The 22,445-nt window shown below is 53.7% G+C and overlaps 4 protein-coding genes across 4 annotated transcripts; 2 read left to right on the top strand and 2 right to left on the bottom strand.

The window, feature by feature from the left end:
* Positions 1-1,177: 1,177 nt before the first annotated feature.
* V2A60_007666 (uncharacterized protein) lies at positions 1,178-3,956 on the top strand (the record flags this gene model as incomplete). Its single annotated transcript, XM_083258949.1, has 2 exons — positions 1,178-1,652; positions 1,726-3,956. The coding sequence occupies 2 exons, from the start codon at positions 1,178-1,180 to the stop codon at positions 3,954-3,956; spliced, it is 2,706 nt and encodes a 901-aa protein (XP_083115075.1).
* Positions 3,957-10,055: 6,099 nt separating this feature from the next.
* On the top strand, positions 10,056-11,462 carry V2A60_007665 (uncharacterized protein; the record flags this gene model as incomplete). Its single annotated transcript, XM_083258948.1, has 1 exon — positions 10,056-11,462. The coding sequence occupies one exon, from the start codon at positions 10,056-10,058 to the stop codon at positions 11,460-11,462; it is 1,407 nt and encodes a 468-aa protein (XP_083115074.1).
* A 551-nt stretch (positions 11,463-12,013) lies between these two features.
* V2A60_007664 (cyclophilin-like domain-containing protein) lies at positions 12,014-12,982 on the bottom strand (the record flags this gene model as incomplete). The annotated part of the gene is made up of 5 exons (XM_083258947.1): positions 12,014-12,214; positions 12,328-12,465; positions 12,561-12,706; positions 12,811-12,836; positions 12,945-12,982. 5 exons carry the CDS (start codon positions 12,980-12,982, stop codon positions 12,014-12,016), a joined length of 549 nt encoding a protein of 182 aa, XP_083115073.1.
* A 1,513-nt stretch (positions 12,983-14,495) lies between these two features.
* On the bottom strand, positions 14,496-19,002 carry V2A60_007663 (uncharacterized protein; the record flags this gene model as incomplete). The annotated part of the gene is made up of 2 exons (XM_083258946.1): positions 14,496-15,063; positions 15,149-19,002. The coding sequence occupies 2 exons, from the start codon at positions 19,000-19,002 to the stop codon at positions 14,496-14,498; spliced, it is 4,422 nt and encodes a 1,473-aa protein (XP_083115072.1).
* Between the last annotated feature and the right edge of the window lie 3,443 nt (positions 19,003-22,445).

Below are 22,445 nucleotides of genomic sequence, written 5' to 3'. Positions count from 1 at the left end.
TTTAGTCGTTGCTTTTTGCGCACGATGGGTGACGGCGGAGCTCGGCTTCTGCAGCGCCAGCTGAAGTGTTCAAGGAGAGCAAGCCAGCAGGCAACAACAAGATCCCTGCAAAAGGAGTTGTGCTTGGCTGGGTCTCCATCGGCCATCGCCATGCCCGGCCGCTGAAGCCTTTTTGAAAGAGAGGACAAGAAGAGAGAAGAGCGGGAGGAGAGAGACAGAGAATGTGTGCGTGCGAGTGAGAGGCACACACACACAGAAAGAGAATACGGATAAGCGTGAGAACGACAGATAGCCAGGTGCTCATCATCTCGAGACATTGGGGGTGTGTCTCGATCATGACGGGAATATACTGGTTTTCCCTGCACCGCAGACTACTATCCATACTACCAGTACAGCCCATCATCTTCCACCTCTCGCTTCTCGATAGATGATGGATGCCCCTCCCCCTCCTTCCACGCTATCGCATGGGTAGTTCGTTGCTGACACGCCCTCGACCTCACCCCCTTCTCTTCATCATGTCTCGCCGTTCCTGGACGGGGGGGTGGGTAGCCCGCCTGGTGCTGGGCAAGCTGGGCAAGCTGGTGAAAAAAAAAAAAAAAAAGAACAAGAAGAGGCCAGCCCACACACCCAGAGAGAAGCGCGATAACTCTGGGCAGAAAGAGGGTACAAACATACACACCACTAGCTTGGCTGACCCTTCGTCAATAGACCGATCCACAGTCCACAGGTTCATCGTCCATGGATACCCCATCGCAAGCTCCCAAAGTCTGGGATTTATATGACCGCGGGCGACGGTCCTCGATACTGGCGGCTCGTTCCAGTCAAGACTATGAGCCATTGCCAAATTCTACATTTATCCCACGAGTCCACTCCCAGAATTCCTTCCAACATTTCTTGTTCCTCTACCACTCGCCTTTCATCATCCTTCTCTCTCACTCTACTACCTAATCTTCTTGGGTTGCCCAAGAACGCAAAAGGGCCTTTTTCCTGTTCTTGTTCCTCTTTGGCATTCTTGCCGCAGTGAGCTTTTGCCTTTTCCACTTGGTAAACGAGGCAAACTCCCGTTGTTGGCATTCCTGTAACAAGGAAAAAGAAGGCCATCCTCTTTCTTGCCTTGCCCTCACACGCACATCGCATACACACACGCATTGCAATTCCAGCAAGCATTTGTTGGACAATGTCTTCACTATACCCTCCCAGACCGATGCTGTCATCACAGCGCTACCACCAGTCCACACAAGATTATGTCGATGCTCGTCGAAGCATCATTCATCACCCTCAGCCTCAGCCAGGCGCTCCCCGCGCTCCTCTGCGCGAGTCTACCGGCAATGCGCAGGCACACAGCTTCAACGGCATGATCTCGTGCTACCAGAGTCCTGTCACCATATCCCCTCCCATCCAGCAGCCTCCGCAACACATCCAGGCTCCCATGGTCCCCTCACAGTCCTTTGACTGCCTCTACCGTGTGCCCACCCCTCGTCAGCCTCAGCCTCAACAGCAGCGCTACCAGCGTAAACCCAAAGCTGACATCAACCCTCTCTACTTTTGGCCTGCTTTTCGGCAGTACCGCAACAGACAGGCGCACAAGGACACCCAAAAGGATAAGGGTGGCGTCTGGCGCCGGCCCGAGCTCGAAGATGCCTTTGTCGACTGTAAGTACTGCAGGAGACTTCGCATCCCTGTCCATCCAATGTATGTGCAAAACGGGACTAACCTTGGCCACAGCTGTCCTGCTCATGCCTCACATGGGCCGCCGCAAGTTTTCCATGGGCGGAAAGCTTCACGGCCGTAACATGCTGATCAGCGAGTACATCTTTACCCTTTGCGTTGCCATTCTCGGCAGCAAGGAGATTTTCCGCATCGACAACAGCAATGACAGCATCGAGCAGATGGGACGCAAGCAAGTCTCCAGCCACATGCAGGTCGTCAAGAAGTTTTTCGAGGATCTGCGCTGCTTCCACTTTCTCTTTCCTTCCGAGGAGAAGAAAGAGCCTGGCTCGACCAACTCGGAAGACTACTACGATGAAGAAGAGCAGGAGTCGTTCAAATCCAACCCCATCCTAACTGCACTCGCCGAGGGCCGTGTCCCCGAGGTCAAGCCCAACTACCCATACTTTTCTCAGCTGCTTAACCTGCAAGCTTTCATTACCGTTCGACCCAAGACGTGCGAGATTTTTGTATCGTCCTCGGACATTAAGATTCGAGATGAGATTGCCTACGACATCAATGACACTCCCCTTGACCAGGCTTCCTTCCCTCACCTGAACAAGTACAACAACTGCGACGACAGCCCCAATGTTCTTGGCAAGGATGTTCTTCTGCACGAGTACACTCGCTCCCTGGACCACAGCACCTCGGCTTCAGTCAAGACTGTTACCCGCCGCTGGCAGAAGGATGCACCGGCCATGTATGAGACGCTGGAGCTGCCCTCGCGCGACGAGGACTGCCTTCTGCTCGAGATGTGCGCTACGCTGGAGCTTCACGAGCACGCCAAGTTCCCGTCCGGCTCCGAGTTGACGGGCTTCGTCGAGGTGGCTATTACGCAGCAGGCCCTGCAGAATCACCAGTGGAAGTGCGTCACTCGCCTGACACGCCCTGCCGAGCTCCACAGTGACGAGTCGGACCACACCACCGTCTACACCAACGAGAGTGGCATTCATCGCCGCGGCTGCAGCGACTCCAAGCCCGACTGCGACTGCCATACGCGCTCTCGCGCGGACATTCACGTCCCTTTCCCCGCCGTGGAGTGGGCCAGCATTCTGAGCATGGCCGTGCAGTATCCCGACACGGAGCACCAGCGCGCCAAGGAGAAGCGCATGAAGATGGGTGCCGCTGGCAAGAAGCATGCCGTTGAGCGCGCTGGTAGTAAGCGTAAGCGTTCCGAGGACGACGGCGATGCCGCTTCCTGGGCTCGCCGTGAGCCCACCGGTAGCGACCTCATTTGCAAGGTGGCCATGTATCAGGAGCTCTGGTCGCGTGCGCCGGACTCCCCCCAGTGGCAGCGCCAGGGCATCATCTTCTGGCGCTTCAACACCACCAACCAGTGGTACAAGTACGAGCCAGTCTTCAAGCCCGCGGGTACCTCGTGGCGCTGGCTGACCATCAACGACCCCATGTCGCGTTATCATCAGCAAAAGGCCCTGGTCTACCCGCCCGCTGGTGTACCGCGCGACGCCATCATGTCGCCCACGCCTACCGTCGGACAGCATCTGACGGCGAACATGAACGAGACCTTCCACTCGGCTTGGGACCAAGGCAGCAGCTTGCCACACGTGCCTACAATACAGACGTCTAGCAACGCTATGGGCCTGTTTGACTCCTTCTCCAACGGTTTGGCCACACCCCCTCCCTCGGCGACGCTCCCTCCTGCGCCGTACTCGACTGGGAGCTTTGACTCCACCATGGGTGCCAACTTCCTGCCCTCCAACGGCAGTGTGGGACACCAACATCAGCAGCAGCAGGTCGATTCGCGTCATGGATCGGCCAGCCTCGCCTCGGGCCAGTCCTACTTTGACGGTGGTAGCGGTCAGGTCTCTTTTGCCGAGGTCAAGCCGTCGCTGCCCGCCATCGTCACCAACTACACCGGCGTCTCTGCCGGCCTGGACCTGGCCACACCCGGCGGCGGTGTCTACGACAACTCTTCCTGCGACACGAACCTGCAAGCCTGGGACATGCCCTCGCTGGATGCGTGGCCGGGTACGGGCGGCGGCCCCACGCCCACCTCGTCGACCGGCGCGCCCCAAGACTGGCCCCCGCCTCCACCTGCCCAACAGCAGCACCAGCAGCCTCAGCACCTCAGTGCCAAGTTGGAACACGCAGACCACCACCCGGGCATATGGGCAGCGCCGTCATGGAACGTGTCCGCCGGCGTGGACTCGCAGGGCGGCAGTCCCCGCCAGATGAAGAGGCGCAGGACCGACGTGGATGGCCATGTGCCTGTCTCAGCCGGCTGGTAATAGGGCGCTGAACGGCCAGGAAAACCAAACGGTCACAATAGAAAACAAGATGGAAAAGCAAAAAAAGTTTGTGTCCTGCGGGACTCCCCCCCTTTGGCAGCGCTGTCCAAGACATTGGGGGCTTGTATAACCTCGACAGATCTTGAACGGGTTTGTAGTTTTACGAAACATTTATGGATTATCATGGCGAAAATAGCATGAAAGGGTATGTGTGGATTTGGATACTGTTTTTTCTCCTGACACTTGGTTGTCGGTACTTTTCTCTTGAGAGGATTCCGTTTCTTTGGCGCAGTTGGAGTTTGGATGGTTTTGGATAATTTTTTTTGTTTCTTTCTTTTCTTGACATATACCATATCCTCCATCTTACCCTTTACTTTTTTTACGACTTGAAAATTAATACATCATGATCAAAACGAAATTCTCTCTCTCTCTCTCTCTCTTCTCTCCGTGTGTGTGCGTGTGTACCCCTCTCTGTCTCTCTCTGTCACACTCTCTCTATACCATTTTGTTCTATCTTTTCTGACGGGCGACTGGCTAGGTCAATTCTGCCTGATGACGCAGTCGAAGAAGCTGATGGGGGAGGCAAGACATGGCAAATAGACTACGCCAGTTGTGGGCTTTTTTTTAAACTTTTGAATTCTTTTTTTTTAAAAAAAAAAAAACGCCTGACGGATTGGAAAAGACCCAGTTACGCAGAGTGGCTGAAAAAGCCCGAGGATGGGGGGAGAGAAAACAGTTCCATCTTGTTAAATCCGTACAGAAACGATGGGGGACGGTGCATGTCTCGAGTTTTGAAAGGTTGGGCGTGTGAGACAGGAGCTCACGCAAGACGACTCGCTCTCTTTTTTTCTTTTTTCTCCTCCTCCTCCTCTTCTTCTCTGGGAAGGGGGGGCAAGCACAACGTGCGAGCTGCTGGGAGAGGGCAAGCGTGAAGATGGGGGGTGTGAATCAGACTCTTCTAGAGCTGACGCGGTTGGGTAGCATGACATTGGGATGGATGTAAGTTGGGGTGTGTGTATGTGTGTGCATGTGGTGTGGTGTGATGTGGATGAGATGACTCGTCAGTGAAAGAGAGAACGGAAACCGCCTTCTTTACGGATTTGAAGAGGGAGAGGGCGAGAGAGAGAGAGAGGGAGAGCAAGGACTGAGTGCACCAATTCCGCGGTCGTGGGAATGAGGCGTACAAACTAGTAGATGGGCTCATGTGAGGACGCGGAATTGGGTTTGGGTGGGATGGACGGATGGATGGTTTCATGGTCGTCGCCCGACCCGTGGTTGCAGACGGGGCTAACACCGCCACGGACGGGTAAGTCATACGTGAAGCATCCTGACAGCTTCTGCCGATCTGACGAATATTCTCCGCGCACGCGAGGCGGCGGCGGCGGCGGCGATGGGCGACTCTTGTCATGGGAACAGGGCATCAAGGGTTTGGTGTGACAGGCTGTTGGAGAGAGAGAGTGTGAGAGAGTCGAGCCAAGGCTGGCGGTGGCTGTTCCGGCATACGAATTAGTGGAATACATGGTGAAGCTCACGGTGACAATTTTTTCCTTGTGGGAATACCTTTTTGTTTAAAAAAAGACAAGACTGCTGAGGAAGGGCTGTCTCGTATCGGGGTGGTGGGTGTTGTGGTGTGGGCTTGGGCAGTCATGACGGGGTGTATTTTGGTGTTGCATGTCGGCTCTGCGACGGAGCTTGGTGCGCCGCCGCCCCGGCCCCCCTCCAGAAAAAAAAAAAGAAGGCATCATGCATGGGACAATGTAGACTACGATTTATGATGCAGGATACTGGTTCATTCATGGTATCTTATGGTGGTGGTGGTGCATGTGATGCTACTCGGGCCATGCAAGTCTTGCCAAAGCCCGGAGGCTGGCTTGGAAAAGCTGCTGCCGAAAAAAAAAAAAAAAAAAAAAAACTAATCGATTTTGGGCAATTCTTTCTTCCTTTTTACTCGGTAGATGGATAGACAGAGGCAGAGACAGAGAGAGAGACAGAGGCCTAAAGAGGATGCCGTCGGCCGTGTAGGGACGTCTTTTTTGCATGACGGATGGTGGCAGGGGTTGGCACATCTCAAGCCGAAAGAGAAATGGTGAGACCGTGTTGGGAAGCGCCGAGCATGGTGATTGGCTCAATTGCAGCGAATCATGGTTCAGGGTTACAGATGAAGTAGATTTGGCGTCGCGGGACCCGGAATTCTGGATTGAACAAGTCGATGAGGCGAACGGACAGGAAAAAGAAGGAAGAGGCAAGAATTAAAGAAAAGGAAAAAAAGGGGAATTAAAAAGAGAAAAAAAAAAGAGGAAAAGAGGAGGAAGGAAAAAAAAAAAAGAGGCAGAGATGAAAGGTTTGAACATGTACTTGAAAAGCTACAGTTTGCGGACAATGTGCAAGATGATGATAGTGGTGGTGGTGGTGATAATGGTGGGAATGATGGTTGTCGCTTTGTGGGATTTTGGGGGGGTCTAGAGATGGGATTGGGGGGACGAGGATGAGGGCGGTTGACAATGTTGAGACGGCACACAATACAGGGCGAGTATTGAAAGGGTGGTGGTGGATGGTTGGATGCATGGATGGATGCATGGTTGGTGGGGGGCAAAGCCCGGTAATGAAATGGCTTTCATTGTCAATCATTCTTATCCTGGGGCAGAATTCAAAGGGAGGACGACGGCATGAATCTTGAAGCTAGTGGGAATGAATTGGAAGCGAAGCGAGGGGTCACGGGGGAGGGAGGGGGAGGGGGGGGGCCACGAGGTACGATGGGCGGCGCAATCCTCATACAGGGGCAGCGAGGGGAGAGAGTTTCGTGTTGGCGCAAGAGGGATGGATAACTGGAAAGGCGAGCAGGCAGACAAGATGGCCAGGGATCGGGCTTATGATGATGATGATGATGATGTGATGAGATTGATTAAAATGGAGGGAGGGGAGGAGAGGGGAGGAGAGGGGCAAACACGGGTTATTGTGTGACTGCCGTTGTCGCGCGGATACGATGCCAAACAAATGTTGGAGTGGTTTTGGGCGAAGAGAGAGATAGATGGGAGATGAATGGTGGTAGTCTGTAAAAGTAAACGAGGTGACGAGGGTGGCGGGCGCTTAGAGGCAGAGTCTAGTACAGTTGATTACAGTGTATGAGGCAGTTGTGGCAGGTGACTTGGTAGGTATGATGCTTTTCATTATGCAGTCGTTGATGATGGGGCCGTTCATTATATGAGCGCGTTCATGATTAGTATGAGGGCGGTTATAGTGCGGGCGGTTATAGCAAGGCCAGTTATAGCGAGGCCAGTTATAGCGACGAGTTATAGCGCCAGGCCATGTACTGGTACATATGTACAGGGGCCAAAGATGAAAGATGCGTATCGATAGGCGCTCAACCTGCTAGCACATGACGACAACCAAAACGGTGTAGATAAAAAAAAGCGAAAAGGAAATAAGACAGAGAAGAAAAGAAAAATCAAAAGAAACAGAAACACACACACAAACAAAAAAACGGTTTCCCATGTACGAGAGTGGTACACCAAGGGGATGATGAGACTTTTGATGGAAATCTGGTACATCTGGTACATCTGGTACATCTGGACAAGTGGTTGTGGTGCCTGGCGGAAACGGCCCTCGCACCCCTTGCTACAGGGCGGCAAAACTTTATGGTAGCATGGTAGGCATTGGCACCTAGGTACTTATCAGCATGCATGGTTGTTGGGGTCGTTTCTGGTACGTACATGGATGGGCTCTGTCCATTCAAGTAGGTAGGTAGACAGCCATGTACATGCACGAACCGAAAGCAAGGTAAATGTTAAGAAAAAAAAAAGAAGACGAAGAAATATGATAGGATTCATCATGGCTGATTTTATTCTAGACAACCCTTTCCTCCTAATCCATACCATTCGATCCGATGCCATGCTCGCCAGCTTGCTTGCTTGCTTGCTTCAACGTTTGCTGCCCCGTCACACATCGATTGGCCGCCGTCAGCCGTCTGTCGGTCGTTCTGGGGGCGGCAACAGGGGACGAGACAAGGCTTCCCCCCCACCCCACCTTACCCCCCCTCCTGCTTCCATGCTTCCCTCTCGCCTCTCTTCCCCCACTGCTCCTCTTTTTTTTTCCCCTACCAACCAGCCAGCTTGCCAGCCCAACCTACCAACCAACTCCCAACTCCCAACCCCCGCCCCACTTGACTCCGATGAAACGATTTCTGCAGGCACAAGGGCTCCAACAATGGGCCGCTTATTCTTCTTTCTTCTTCTTCGTCTTCTTCTCTCTGTTTCTGTTTCTCTTTTTTTCAGTTTTCTCTTGTTTTTTTTTTTTTTTAAAAAAAAAACTTTATTATTAAACCTTTTCTTTATCATTTTTAATAAGTATATACCCATACCTGGAATTACAAGGCAGACTTGGAAGAGAAAGGCGCCATATGTAAAATGCGTTGAAAAAGGAAAGAAAAAAAAAAAACAAGAAAGAAATAGAATTAAACTAAGAAAAAAAGAAGAAGAAAGAAATGGAAACCTGCCATCCACTCAAACCAACCCTCCTCACCCCTGTTTCTTCACCACGATATACCCTTTCTCCTTCGTCTCAGACCTGGCCGGTCCCGTCCTGCTGGGCCTCGCTCATCCTCCCCCCCCCCAAAAAAGATGTTCTACATGTTAATTTATTTTTTTCTCCTTCCCTTTCATTTCGTCTGATAGGCTCTCCGACGCTCCATTGTAATACGTCTTGGAACCGTCAACCGACAGTAAAGCTCCGTAACGGCACCACGGCACAACGAATGCGCAAGATTCTGAACAAAACAATGTTTGAATGAAAATGGTCACGACTTTTGGCCGCTCACCCCCCCCCTCCTTCTCCTCCTCCTCCTTCAACCCATCTTGCTCCCAGCCGCTGGCCCTCATCTCATTATTTTCTCCGTCTCTTTCTTCCGTCCTTCTTTCCTTGGTTCTCTTTTAACAACTAGAAACAAGAAATGTACCACGCGTTTCTTCTCGCCTCATCTACATCTATTCTCTTTTTTAATTTCCGTTCCTTTCCCCCCCCTTCCGCCCCTCCTTTGCTGCCTCACATCACCACCACCCAACCCCATCTTCCTTCGTCAACCGCCCTGTGCAACTCGTACCGTCTACTCTACTCTACTTTACACGGCAGCCAGTCGTTTGGCCCAATTTGCTTAAATCCAACACGACATCCACCCACTCTTCTCAAAAAACATATACATCAGCTATATCACTTTCCTCTTGCGTGCCTCGTTGCCTTGAAACCTGACATCAGACGCAAGACCTTTCACCTCACCACCCTCTCACCTCGTTTCCATCTTTGAGCTCGGGTTCTTTCATCTTTTTCACATCTAAATACTTGGCCTTGGCAAATCTCTCTCCCCGTGCCGCCGTCTCTCTCTTCGTCTCTCTCTCTATCTCTCATTCTTACAACACACACTTACATACACACACCACACACACGCAACAGGAAAAGACCCCGTCATGATACCCTGAAAGCCACATTATAGCTCCTCGTCGGTTGTTGTGCCTCTCCTTCCATCCCCCCTCTCTTGACTTTGCTTCTTTACCCCTCTCCCAGAGTCGTGCAAGCACAGGCTGGAACTGTGTGATTCACTTGTTTTTTTATTCGTTCTACGGCCATCTCGATTTGTTATTTCTCTCTCGCCAGAATATCCTATTCACTGCGCACCGTTTCACCGACACATGCAAGACATCGACCTCGCCTAAAAATCAAATCCTGCAAACCGTCAAACCGACAAACAAACGCTCTGCCAGCTGCCAGCTGTCAGTCACCAGCACCTTTCCCTTGAGCAAAACAACAATACAACAACAACAAGAACATCGACGACAACTTCTCATTGACAGTTTTTATTCATCTGCCGTTAAACACAGTTCCCTTCATCTCATCTAGCCTCTGCTTATTTTGCACGCGGACCCAGCTTCACGCTTCTGCTCCTCGGAATATCCGTTCACTTATACACTCGGACGCTCCTTTGCCTCACCCGTCGTTGACCGTTCCCAACCATTCTCCTGGCGAGAAGCAAACGTTCCTTACTCCAGCGCACCCCTCAGTCAACCCTCATTACCACTTTCTTTGTTCTATTAGTAACGTCAGTCTTACAATATGCGTCCGCAAGCATCATCGTCATCGTCAACGGCCCTGCTCGCCGCGGCCTCACTCGCCACCCTCGCCTGCGCCCACTCCTGGGTTGAAGAAGTGTACCGCATCGCTCCGAGCGGCGCGCTCGTCGGCGACATTGGCTACCCGCGCGGCTGGGTCGCGCGCACCTCAACCGACCCCGTCTGGAAGGACGCCATCCCCCAGAACCTGCTGCCGCCGGCCGGCCAGAGCGCCTACAGCGGCGACGAGATAATCAACAAGTATGACTTTAGCGAGAGCCCGGCCTTTCCCATGCTGCAGGCCGCGCCCGGCGACCACGTCGCCCTCATCCACCTCGAAAACGGCCACACTTCGCTGCCGCAGAACCAGCCCAAGAAGCCGCGCAACCGCGGCACCATCTTCATCTACGGCACCGCCGATCCCAAGCCCAAAGAGCGCCTCTTTGATGTCCATCTCGCCTGGAACCGCGCCGGCACCGGCGGTGACAAGCGCGGCCGCCTGCTCGCCACGCGCAACTACGACGACGGCCAGTGCTACCAGCCCAACCCGGGCGATATCAGCAACGAGCGCGCCAAGGCTCTCGCCGCCGACGGCGCCAGCCACGACCGCGAGCTGCGCTGCCAGTCCGACATCCAGCTCCCCGACGACCTCAAGTCGGGGTCCACCTACACCCTCTACTGGTACTGGGACTGGCCCGACCTCGACGCCGCCCACATCGACATGGACGCCACCAAGAACGGCATCTTCCCCTGGGCAGGCACCTTTATGCGCGGCGAGACCGACCCCCACGGCTTCCCCATGGCTGCCATTGCCAAGAATGAGAGCTACTCCAGCGCTGTCGACATCAAGATTGTCGACCGCGCCAAGCTTCCCGGCGGCGCCGCCGCCAAGGCCGCCGGCGACGGCAGCGGATGGCAGCCGGGCGACATTTACACCCAGGCCATCAAGGCGCAGATGACCGGCAACTTCCAGGTCGACATTGACGGTAACCAGGCCCCCAGCGGCGGCGGCGGCAATAGCAAGCACACGCAGGCTGGAGAAATGTCCTCCGCCTTGTCGCTCCCCCCGACCGCCGCCCCGACGACCACTCCCACAGACGGCCCCGGAGACGGCAGCGGCGCCGTCACGGTGACCAAAACGGTGACTGTGCCGCCCACCACCGTCTTCTCCACCGTCTACGTCACAAACTCGGCTGCCCACAGCAGCCCTACCGGTCCCACGCCGCCGGCCGTGTACGCCACGTCGATGCACCCGTCCTCGTCGTCGCCGACGGCCCCGGCAGACGGCTGCGACTCCGCCTCCCAGCGTCCCACGGATGCTGCCCAACGACGCGATATGGATCCTATGATCACTCTCCCTGTGCTCGGCCGAGCAGCGCGACGAAACTGGCAGTTCGGACAGCAAGAGTAACATGTGATACCCATCCCTCCTCCTCCTCTCTTTTTATGGTGGTGTTTTCTATTTCTTCTTTTTTTTTTAATGTTTCGATGCAAATGGAGCCATACCAGTTGGCTGTCTATATGTTTTTGTTACTTTTTGTTCTATTTTTGAGTGTGTGTACATCAGACAACACGTACATAGGTTCGTCTTTCGTTTTCTTTCGGCCATACTTTGGGACATTCTTTGTTTTGATCTTTTTATTATTTTTTTCTTCTCTCCTTTTATATATCTTTGAGAGATGATTGCTGCTCCACAAACGCAGCGCAATTGAATTGGATGCCCCCTTTTCTTTTTATCTTTTTCTGCATTCAAATTTATAGGACATGTGCCTGTGGTTTAATTGTGCAGCTCCTCCTCGTGATTATAAGAAAACCATGGTTTTCCCCCCTTTTGCTCCAAAATTTGCCTGCCATCATCGACATGATCCTTCTATTGACGTAGAATGAAGAACAGGCAAAGGTAAAAAGCAATCTTGAAGAAGATGTAAAAATCAAATAAAATCAGGTTTCAAAGCACCTCATTTACATCTCGCCGCACTGCGCAATGACAACATCCAGGTTCGGCACGTCCTTGCCCTTGTAGCCCGTCTTGGTGGCCTCCATCTTGCGCACCACGTCCATGCCGTCGGCGACCTTGCCAAAGACGACGTGCTTGCCGTTCAGGAAGGGCGTCTGCGCCGTGGTGATGAAGAACTGACAGCCGTTGGTGTTGGGACCGGCGTTCTGGGAAAGGGGGGTTACGCGCCGGTGAGCGTTAGAAGAAGAACAAGCGCAGCAAAGGGAGAGAAGACAAAGGAAAAAGCAAAGAAAAAAAAACAAGGGGAACGCAAACGTACAGCCATGGATAAGAGACCGGGTTCATCATGCTTGAGCGTGAAATTCTCATCCTCAAACGACTTGTAGCCCCAGATGCACGTCGAACCGCTGCCGTCGCCGTTGAGAAAGTCGCCGCCCTGGCACATAAAGTTGGAAATCTTGGAAAATGCGGCGAGCCACGTTAGCTGGGCATCCATCTCTCTCTCTCTCTCACTCCGCCCCCCCTTCATGTTTACAACTCATGCTGACGTACGATGCGATGAAACTTGGAGCCCTTGTAGCCCTGCGGGCGGCCGACCGAGTCCTTGCTCTCACCCGTGCAGAACTGGCGAAAGTTTTCGGCCGTCTTGGGGACGACGTCCTTGAACAGCTCGAATGTGATTCGTCCTAGGGGCTCTCCTGGTTCAGAGGTCCGCCGTCAACACACAAACGCTCTCTCCCCCCATCCCAGAGTTGATGTCGACAGACACCAAACTCGGGGGTTGGGAGTATTTTTTTCTTACCTCCGAGAGTAATGTCGAAGAATACCCTGCCATATGCAACCAAGAAAGAAACAGAATCAGCATCAAACTCTTTATACACACACGAATACACGCACGCACGCAGCTTTTATCATGTCTGCAGCGTTCCAACATACAAGGGATTACCCGACTCTGGTAATTGTGTCGGCGCCATGATCGGTCTTGTTCTTCTCTCTTCTTTTCTTTTTGGTAAAGATGAACACTCTTCTTCTTTCCAATGAGGAAATCTTCCGTCTTTTCCCCGCCTTTTTTGTCGGGGGCGTCTTACTTTTCGAAAGAGCCTCGAAAGAAAAAAGGATGAAGAAAAAAAAGAACAAGCCAAACCACTTGGGAGATATTACCCGTTGGTCGAGGGTTTGGCGCGCAGCGGAAAATTGGCACCTCAAGTCTAACTTGAAGTTTGTCCTTTACCGATGGGACGACGATGTGGAGGGCGTGCGCGTAGTGAAAAAAAAACAAAAATATAGATTCTTTTCTTCGGCTGGCTAGAAGGACTAGATGATAGTGGTTGGTGGACGGGAGGAGAGGAGGAGGAGCGGGAGAAAGCCAAAAACGAAAAACGGTTCGGGTCCGCAGAAGAGAAGCCGTCACCGATCAAAGTGGGGCGCGCATACGTTTTCTTGTGACTGGTTGACAGCTAGACAGCCAAGTAGCCTCTCCCTTCCACAGGCAAGGCTCCAGCTTGAGCTAAGGAAACAGAGTTTCCTACTCGGCGTATCTTCCGGAATCGTATAAGATCTGTTGCGGGGATTCGATGATTTGCCTTTTTTTTTATATTTTTTAATATTCATTTCACCGAGACGAGGCCCCATACGTCAGCCTTTTTGGTGGCGCCAAACGCCGCATCAAGGCTGGTGCGGGTTGGGCTGATCCATCAATGTTACGTTGCTAATAAGCCATCGTCATCTCGTAAGATTAGAATGCAGAGAAAAGAAAAAGATCAAAGAAAAACGGAAAAAGACAAGATTTGAAACCAACAAAAAAGGCAAAAAAACAACAAGGCGGGGAAGAAACGAAGCTTATGGCTGTGGGACGCTCAAGGAGACTCAATCAATGAACGAGTTGAAGGAGCTTACGGCAACAAACGCTCCAAGGAATGGAAACGAAGTTCTTCATCTCGATTTTCCCGGGGTTGATCCATTCCACGGCAAGTTCCCTACGGGAAGGGTGCTGCCGCATGCCATTTCACTTTTCGAGGGAGGGTGTGTGTGCGTGTGTGTATATGACATATGACGATATGACTGTGTGTGTACATGACGTTCTGATTGCAGCCACTGGTTCTCACCAACCGAGTTTTGCTCTTGATGACCTGTAATCGGGTCGCAGACAATGGCGTACTTCTTCTCGTGACGTAGGCCCTCGTACCCGTCAAGGGGTTGTGATGCTGTTTACTAGCCGACGACGCCTTCTTGAATACTCAAATTATGGCAATCTATCCTAATAGTTGTGTAAGTTTCCGAACAATACAAATTATGGTAACACATTGGATGCTCGTCGTTGGAGTGAAGCATACTGCGACGCAGTTCTCATGTAGGATACGAGTACAAAAAGTCCCAACCTCTAAACTAGAAGCCGTGGAAAAAGAAGAAAAAGAAGAAGAAGAAAAATGTACAACAAAGTATTCAAGTAGAAATTGAACGTGGTACATCCAGCAGCCCCAACTACATCTAATACAGACCCCAGTCCACCTTTTGGCCCTTGATGTTTCCCTTGCAGTTCATGGTGCCCTTTGAGCCGACGCGGCCGCCGCCGCCAAACTTGGCAATGGAGTCGCGCACCAGGTCAATCACGTCCTGCGCGCCGACCTTGAAGTCGACGTTGCCGTGGATGCCCTTGCCCGTGACGCCAAACTTGCACGACTTGTGCGAGCAAATCTCCTTTTGCTTCTCGAGCGGGCCCACGTGCGGCCAGCGCGTCGGCAGCTCCCGGTCCTCGAGCTTGCGGATCATCTCCTTGCAGTCGCTTACCAGCGGCGACGCGTCGCTCGTCTGGTTCTCAATCGTCGAGTCGCCGCAGTAGTCGTACCCGGCGTTGGCGTTGCACGGGTAGTCCTTGGCCGAGTCGCTGCTCGCGCCCCACGCGATGCGCGCCCGGTCCGCGCTGCACACCGGCATCCGGATGAAGCCCGGCGTCGTCACGTCGTCCTGCATCAGGCTCTTGAGCGTCTCCGGGTCGTTGGGGTTGGCCGCCTTGCCGCCGTTCTCGCCGCCATTCTCCAAGTACGTCCGGACGGATCTGTTTCACATACACGGCTCTTTGTTAGCTTCTCAACTTTCTTTTACACTCGGTTCTGTCCAATACGGCATCCGGGCGTACGTACCCGACGATGAGATCTTCCACCGAAACTTTGGAAAAGTACTCGCTGCCGAGCTTGTCCACGCCGCTCGGCGTCTTGAACTGGTCGTCATCGCATTCGACACACGGGTTCGGGACGTGGTCGCATCCGTTCTTGGCGCACTCCTGGTAGCCGCCGTCGGGGCTGGCCAGGCGGTACCACTTGTCCTTGTAGCAGGCTCCCTGGAGCTTAATGTCCTCGCCTTTGCCCTTGTCGCAGCTCAGGTCGGTGTCGATGATGAAAGGGCGGTGGCCCGACGCGTGCCAGATGGCGGGGATGGCGTAGGCGTAAAACGTCTTGGACAGGTTGTCCTCGAGCGTCGTGTTGGCCTCCTTGCTGCTCGCCTGGTCGTACGAGCCCTTGCCGTAGTCCTTGCCGCCGGCAAACTGACCGTCAGCGAGGAGGTCGCTGAGCGTGTTGAGCGACGAGTCGGACCCGTTGAACAGGTCGCGCAGACCCTCGGTGGCAATGTCGTTCCAGCCGGCCATGGCCAGCCCCATGGTGTTCTTGAAGTGGGCTTCGGCCTTGGGGTCCCAGTCAGACGTTGAGCCGTCTATGAAACCGCTGCCAATGGTGATGGCGGTGGTGAGGACACTGCTGCTGGCCGACTTGATCTTGTCCTTGATCGCTTCCGCGCCGGCGTCTTCCGCCTTGGCCACAAAGTACGGCAGCTTGCCAATGACCTTGCCGACAAAAGGACCCGCCACCATACCAGTACCCATCGACACGAGATCAAGGAGGATGGTCAGCCATTCCTTGTCTTCCTTGGGAGGGGTTGGCGCAAAAGTTTCCTGGAAGTCGTCCAGCGAGGGATCAATCTTCTCGGCGGCGGCGTGGCCGAGCGCATCAGCATACGAGGCATACATCTCGTTGATCTGGACAAACGAGTTCCAGATGAGCGCGGCTGCTGGTCCAGTTCGCTCGCCTGTAAAGTCGGCGCAAGCAAGTGCGCTTCGGCAATTACTCGAAGGCGAAATGTCACCGCAATCGATCGGCAAGGTGTGGTTGAAGTTGTTGGCGAAGAACTCCGAGAACAGAGCCGTGCCCGTGTGGACGCCCGAGGTCTTGGCACGGTACCTCTTCCAGTCCGAGACCATGTCCTTCCAGGCGTTGGCCGCATCCAGGTTCTCCCAGCGCTCGTCAGCGGTGTAGTGCAGAGTGTCGGTGGCACCGTCGGCGGTGCAGTCCAGCTTGGTCCAGTTGCCGGTGCGCTTGCCGACGTCCTCGTAAGGGTCCTTGCGAGACTTGAGCGAGACGGTAAAAGCACCCCAGTCGGGGAAACCTTTTGGCGGATCCTCAAAGTCCTCGAGATCGGTGGCCCAGTTCGACGAGCCACCCATGCCCCAGTTCTTGTAAAGCCTCTCTCTGCGGCTTCTGACGTCGGCGTCCATGTACGCCACCCACTGATTCTTGTCGTACACCAAAACATTGCTGTTGCTGGTGTCATCCATGTAGCTCTTCACAACACGGCTCTTGTCCTTGGCAATCGCCTTGATCTCGGCGTTGGATATGTAGCCAGCTGTATCCGTGCATTTACCCTTGTTGGCATTTGACTGCAGGCGGCTGCCGGTAAAAGTGCAGTCGGGTCCGTGGCAGGAGCCGTCGCTCATGGCAAAGGATCTACCGTACGCGGTCACACCAACGACAACCTTTCCAGAGTCAACGCCAGCCTTGGTGACCATGGACAGAGAGTTTTGCGTCTCAGTCAAGTTGACGTGGCTGCGAAGGCAGTTGCCGCCAGGGCAGCCTATCTGCGCATTCTTGTTGTCAACATCCCACTGGCCGTGAAGGTCGTACGTCATGAAGACGATGTAGTCAACGACCTTGCTGATGTCCTTGATGGGGAATCCTTTGAGATACCAGTAAGAAGCAGGAGCAGCAATAGACAGACTCTTCCCGTTGAGCTTAGACTTGAGAAGTTTGAGGAATTCCAGATAGTTCTTGCCTTCGCTCTTATCACCAGGGGGAACACCGGGAATATCAGGAGCTGAGGGGTACTCCCAATCGATATCGACACCATCGAGGTTGTACTTGTGGATATAATTGGCGACGTTGGTGGCCAGCGTCTCTCTGTTGGCGTCGTTTGTTCCCTCGCGGAAGATGGTGTACGTATCAGGACCAGTGGAGAAGTCCCAACCTCCAAAGGACAGGATTCTCTTGGGACCTTTAATCAGTCTAAAGTTGTTGAACTCGTAGTTGGTAGCATAGTCATCGATGATGGGCTTGAAGTCCTTCGAAAGGGTGCCAAAGCCAAAGTGCAGATGAGTGTACTTGGAAGGGTCAATCTGGAAAGCGTCCTGGTACTGGCACTTGCGCTTGAAGGCATAACCTTCAAAGTAGGCAATGCTACGGAACTCGCCTGGGTTGCCTTTGACAATTTTGGTACCGCAGTTAGAAATACAGCCATTCGTGTCTTTTTTGGCGGTACCCGGCGCGCCGTTGCCCGTGTCCGTGCAGAACTCATCCGTGGTACCGCACTGCCCCCAGACATCACAGCAGGCGTTAAGAGGGCACGGGTTCAGATCAGCCAGCTTGTCCATGTCCTTGGGCTGCTTGGTGCCAGGCTTTTGCGGGCCGCAGACGGCGTTGCCCTGGGGGGCAGGCATCGGTGGCGTGCCTTTGCTGATGCAGATCACGGAGCCGGCCCAGAGACGACCGCCGTCGCAGCCGTTCCAGCCCCAAGTCTTCTTCTCGTTGAAGCTTTCAATGTCCTTCTTGGTGAGGCCGTTGGCGGCAGCGATAGAGGCGCAATCTAGGCCCTTTTTGACGGTGGCGGTCGCGCAAGATCCGTCCTTGTTTGGCTTGGGCTTGTAGTCGGGCAGCGTGCCAGCGGAGCAGCAAACATGCTGACCAGGCATCAGATCGTTGCAAAAGGTCTTGCCCGGGTTGTACTTGGTAAAGTCAGCCCCGGAGATGCCGCACATCTTGGCAAGCTCAGGGCAGCCGGTTCCCTGCTGGACCTGGACTGTGCGACACTCGCCGCGCCTGGAGAAATGATGCGAGGTGGTGTTGGTCGAATTACCGGCCTGGATAGAGTACAGGAGCGGGGAAGAGAACTGTGCCTTGCCTTTGACCTTGTCAGAGGTGCCAAACTTGACACAGTCACCGCCGTACCACGAAGACATGGCGTCCTGGATGGCGCCAAAGGTTCCATTCGTAGTAGCGATGAAGCCAAAGATGTGACCAGAGTCGTAGTTGGGACCGCACATCTGAACACCGAGAGTCCCTTGGCTGCTGTTGGCGTGCTTGATGCTGTTCTCAAGATGCTGGAGAGCGGTAGCGCTAACAGCACCGCCATTGAGGCTTGAGCCAACATACATGCCAGCCGCGGCACCCCCAAAACTGCCATAGATCATGTTTGTTCCGTTGTGGACCAGTTCCTGTCGGATATACTGCCCCAGGAAGCCAGTCAGGGAAGCCACGGCCGCCTCGGGCGCGATGCCGCCGTCTTCGTCGCCGCGTCCCACCTCGAACTCGGCATCGACCTCGTCTGCGGGACGCGAGGCGAGGAGCTGGGCGGTGGACACCGTGTTCCAGCTCTCGCTCGAGGTGGTGCAGGCAAAGATGCGGTGGTGGTGGGCCGCATCGTCGACACGATCGGCCAGTGCAAAGTCGAACAGCATCGGGCTCTGGCACTGGTCGAGCTCGTCCATGCTGCGGAAGGCATCCCACTCGAGGCTGTTGGTGCCCGAGTCGGTACAGCTCCTGGGACAAGAGTCACTGCCGCGGTAGCCAATGGGGGCAGAAAGTCTATTGGGCGAAGACGCTGCGACCAAGGCATCTATCGAGAGTAGAACGCTGGTGGCGCCGAGCGCGACATTCAGCCACGACGGTGCCATAATGCGATGTGGAAAAGGAGTGACAGAAATAATTCAAGAAACAAAATGAGGGGATAGCACACAAGTCGTATGCTTCTGCTTAATGAAACAGCAATAACAGCTAGATGGTGAGCAGCTCGTGCCTGGCATCTTATATAGTCGGCCGATGAGACCAAGGCTGAGTTTTGTAATACCAATAGCAGACTTGGATCGGCAGCAAAAGGTACCAATTCAGTAGACGAGTTCAATAAAACTCTTTCCAGAAGTGCCCGAAATATGGACACCAATCGACTCTTTGCCGGAACACACAACGCCGTCATTGCCGGCAATGCTGAAAACCAGCGTGGCCCGGCGAACCCGCTCGCAATAGTAAGCGGCATGTTGCACTCCACCACTTTTCGAGCAGAGCGGATATAATATGGAGTAGCTTGTGATTTGATTTTGATATATCCGACTTTGCATCGGGATATTGAACAAGCCGGCGGGGCGAACAATGCAACGATGCCGACCAAGCCAGCTGGCCAGATGGAATGGTTTATGAAACCGGCAAGATGGCTTTTCAAGGCCACATTCAGCTCAGTATCGTGAGCAAGACTGCTCTGGAAATGGGGTCCCTTGGAAACAATTACACGGACGGCATGTGCCGAGCCCCTGTCCGTCCTATTCCCACACGGCGAGCGGGACGGGCCCGAACAGGCAACCCCGACTGCGCTTTTTTTTTTCTTTGCACGTCATAATCAAACACACCACGAGACGACGCATGAAAATAAATCTGTAGAAACACGCTACTGAATCTGGTAGCTGCCGGCTCCCAATGAAGAAATGGCCCGAAGTCTGCTGCACTGTGCACGGTGGTTGTCGTTCTTTGAAGAGTGGATTGAAAGCAGGTACAGTGGGTAGAAGTTGCATTCGCCAATTCAGGGGTCGTGGCCAGCCAGCCAGCATATCAGAAGCGCGAATAACCTTGTCCAGAGCCAACAGGGCTGAAGACGATGTGGATGTTGCATGGACGAGTAAGACTCGTCAACTGCCCAGTTGAGACTAAACGAACAAGCAGACGCACCACTTTTATATCTTGGCCCCCGGAAGACGGCACAGGAAACAATTCGGGGGCGGTTTCGGCGTACATGGCTCTATACATACTGCCTCTGCAGCCCTTTCGATAGCCACTGCGGGTTAATAATATTAGTCACATTCGGCGTCTTGCTTCATGCGGACAGATTATGAGACGTTGCGTTCCCATCATGGAATCTTCTCATAAGCATGGAAGCATGTCCTGAACCGGCGTTGCCAACTACCCTGGCCTTACGGAATGTGAACAAGACAAATAAGGCAACATGGCATGTTGGAGTAACCAGACCTGTAAATTTCTGGATGCATTTTTGACCTCGAAGTGCTGCCACATGGCTTGTCGGCAGCCTTGGACTGGCCTGTGCCCCTCACTTCTTCCTTGAGGTTGGCCTCATCTCGTCGTGCCCCCGGGTCTATACCATGAAGAGAATGCACCTCCCACCGCCTTCGAGGTTTATCATCACTGGACACCGGTTCAGGACATGGACACGATATTCGCTTGGTGCTTGACGCCTCTCTTCAACGAGAGAGCATCGTACCCGATGGCTTTGTGCCCCGGCGAGACGTTGTCCTCCGTCAATCTGTCGACGCACCTACGATCCAAAAGCAGCAAAACACGTCGCGATGCACTGAAACTTAGCCGCATTGCCCGGCACGCCCAGCGCGTTCAGCGCATCCGAGTTCGCGCCAGTGGGCCACTACTGGGAACAGAATGGGCGCCGCACAAGTCGACCGTGACACCCTGTCAGTGGGTTTGATGTGCAACGCCCTACGCTGCGTGTGATGAGCGATGCGTTGCCGCGGCTCGGCGTGTTTCAAGTCTGCGAACGATGTCGATATCGGTACACACGCCACCAAGGGGCCTTGGAGACAACATTAGGTATTGGAAGACCATGTCGGAGTTTGGCTCAAGCTACACAGAAGGTTGTCCTCGATTATCCGTTGAAGGTGTCTAGGATGACTCCACGTGCTGTTCGTTGCACTTGGCCGTTGCGGGCGGTGGCTTCCGATATGGTCTCCGTCATTTGGTTAGATCGCTGCGGCAGGGAGAGCTGGTGTGTTTCTGGATTCGACTTGTGTGCCATTGTTTTTGGACGTTGATACTGGAAATATGTAGTTGGAATTCATCAATATCTCACCCCTTTGGTGTGGGATCTAGAGCTGTTGATGGAATCACATGGGGTCGTTATACTGAGGGAGTTTCAGTATAGCATACAAGTATTATCTGGGAACATGGCCGAGATCCCGTTCAGTTGAGCCAGAGGCGTTGCCTTGCTACACACGTGTGTACGGGCGAGCAAGGGCAGCTCTGAAGGCATACCCGGCGCAGACAAGTGCGACGGCAACTGGAGGGTGACGGCCCGGGAAAAGGTCGAAGTGCTGAACTATTACGGATTACTCACCCAGGGTCTCGTGCAGTCAAGGGAAGCTCCCTTGGCGTGAAACGGCAAACGGGTAGATGCAAAAGGTTGCTGGCCTGTGGTTGGCTGCGATGAGGGAGTAAGTAGCACAGATCCCAACGACGAGAAGGACCAGGGCACGTCGCGACTCAGCTTGCATGGGGATGATGAATGAAGGGGAATCACGGCTGCAGGGAGAAGGTGCCAGGACCACGATACCGGCTTTGTGTGAGAGTGTTCACTGTTGACGCCGTGGCACGTTTCGAGGAGGGGAGCGCAGCAAGAGCTTGCTTGCCTCTGCCCGCCAGCTGTGTACGCATAACTCATGGATAGTTTTGGAGGCCGGTACTGGTATACGACGGTGGCCATTGAATTTTGACGCATGATGCAACCTGCGCTTTGCGTTTCCCTTTTGCCCTTCTGTTGGGTTGCGGCTCTACTTACTTGGGCTTCACGTTGGAGCGATGGCCCGTGGGCAAACTTGTTCCTACTTACTCAGTACTTAGCCCTTTTCCAGGGTGTATGAACCACTTGGCATCTTGTGTTTCTTGTTGTTTTTCACGGCTCGGCTGCTCTTCGGCAGGGGGGGGGCGGGAAACATGGCACAGGGGGGGAGCACAAAGGGTAAAAATAGATGCACCTTAATTTTATCGGGCGAGACAAGACAGACACGGGAAGTCGCCCACTCTTTTGTGGCAGATGGGAATGGGAGCTTATTGTTCGTATCGTACTGGGTAACGAAGGAAAAAAAAAAAAGTCCCCAAGTCAAAGGTAAAGCAGGGTTCAGCTCGATAAAATGTGGAAAGAGACACGAGAGACAATAAAATGAGATGGTGTTTTGACGTGGCGCGTGCGTGCAGTAGTTGCTGCCAAGGAGTGCCCAGGCGGAAAGGCCCGTGAACACAAGGCACTGAGTAGGTAGTAGGCGGTTCACATTGGATATAGACGTGTGATGATGATCTATAGGCAAGCAGTTAAGGGTTTGGGGCTGTA

Source organism: Cordyceps javanica, chromosome 5, assembly GCF_051103115.1.
Source record: "Cordyceps javanica chromosome 5, complete sequence".
Classification (NCBI taxonomy): domain Eukaryota; kingdom Fungi; phylum Ascomycota; class Sordariomycetes; order Hypocreales; family Cordycipitaceae; genus Cordyceps; species Cordyceps javanica.
Note: the sequence above shows the minus strand (reverse complement) of the source record. Positions and strands in the feature narration are given on the sequence as shown.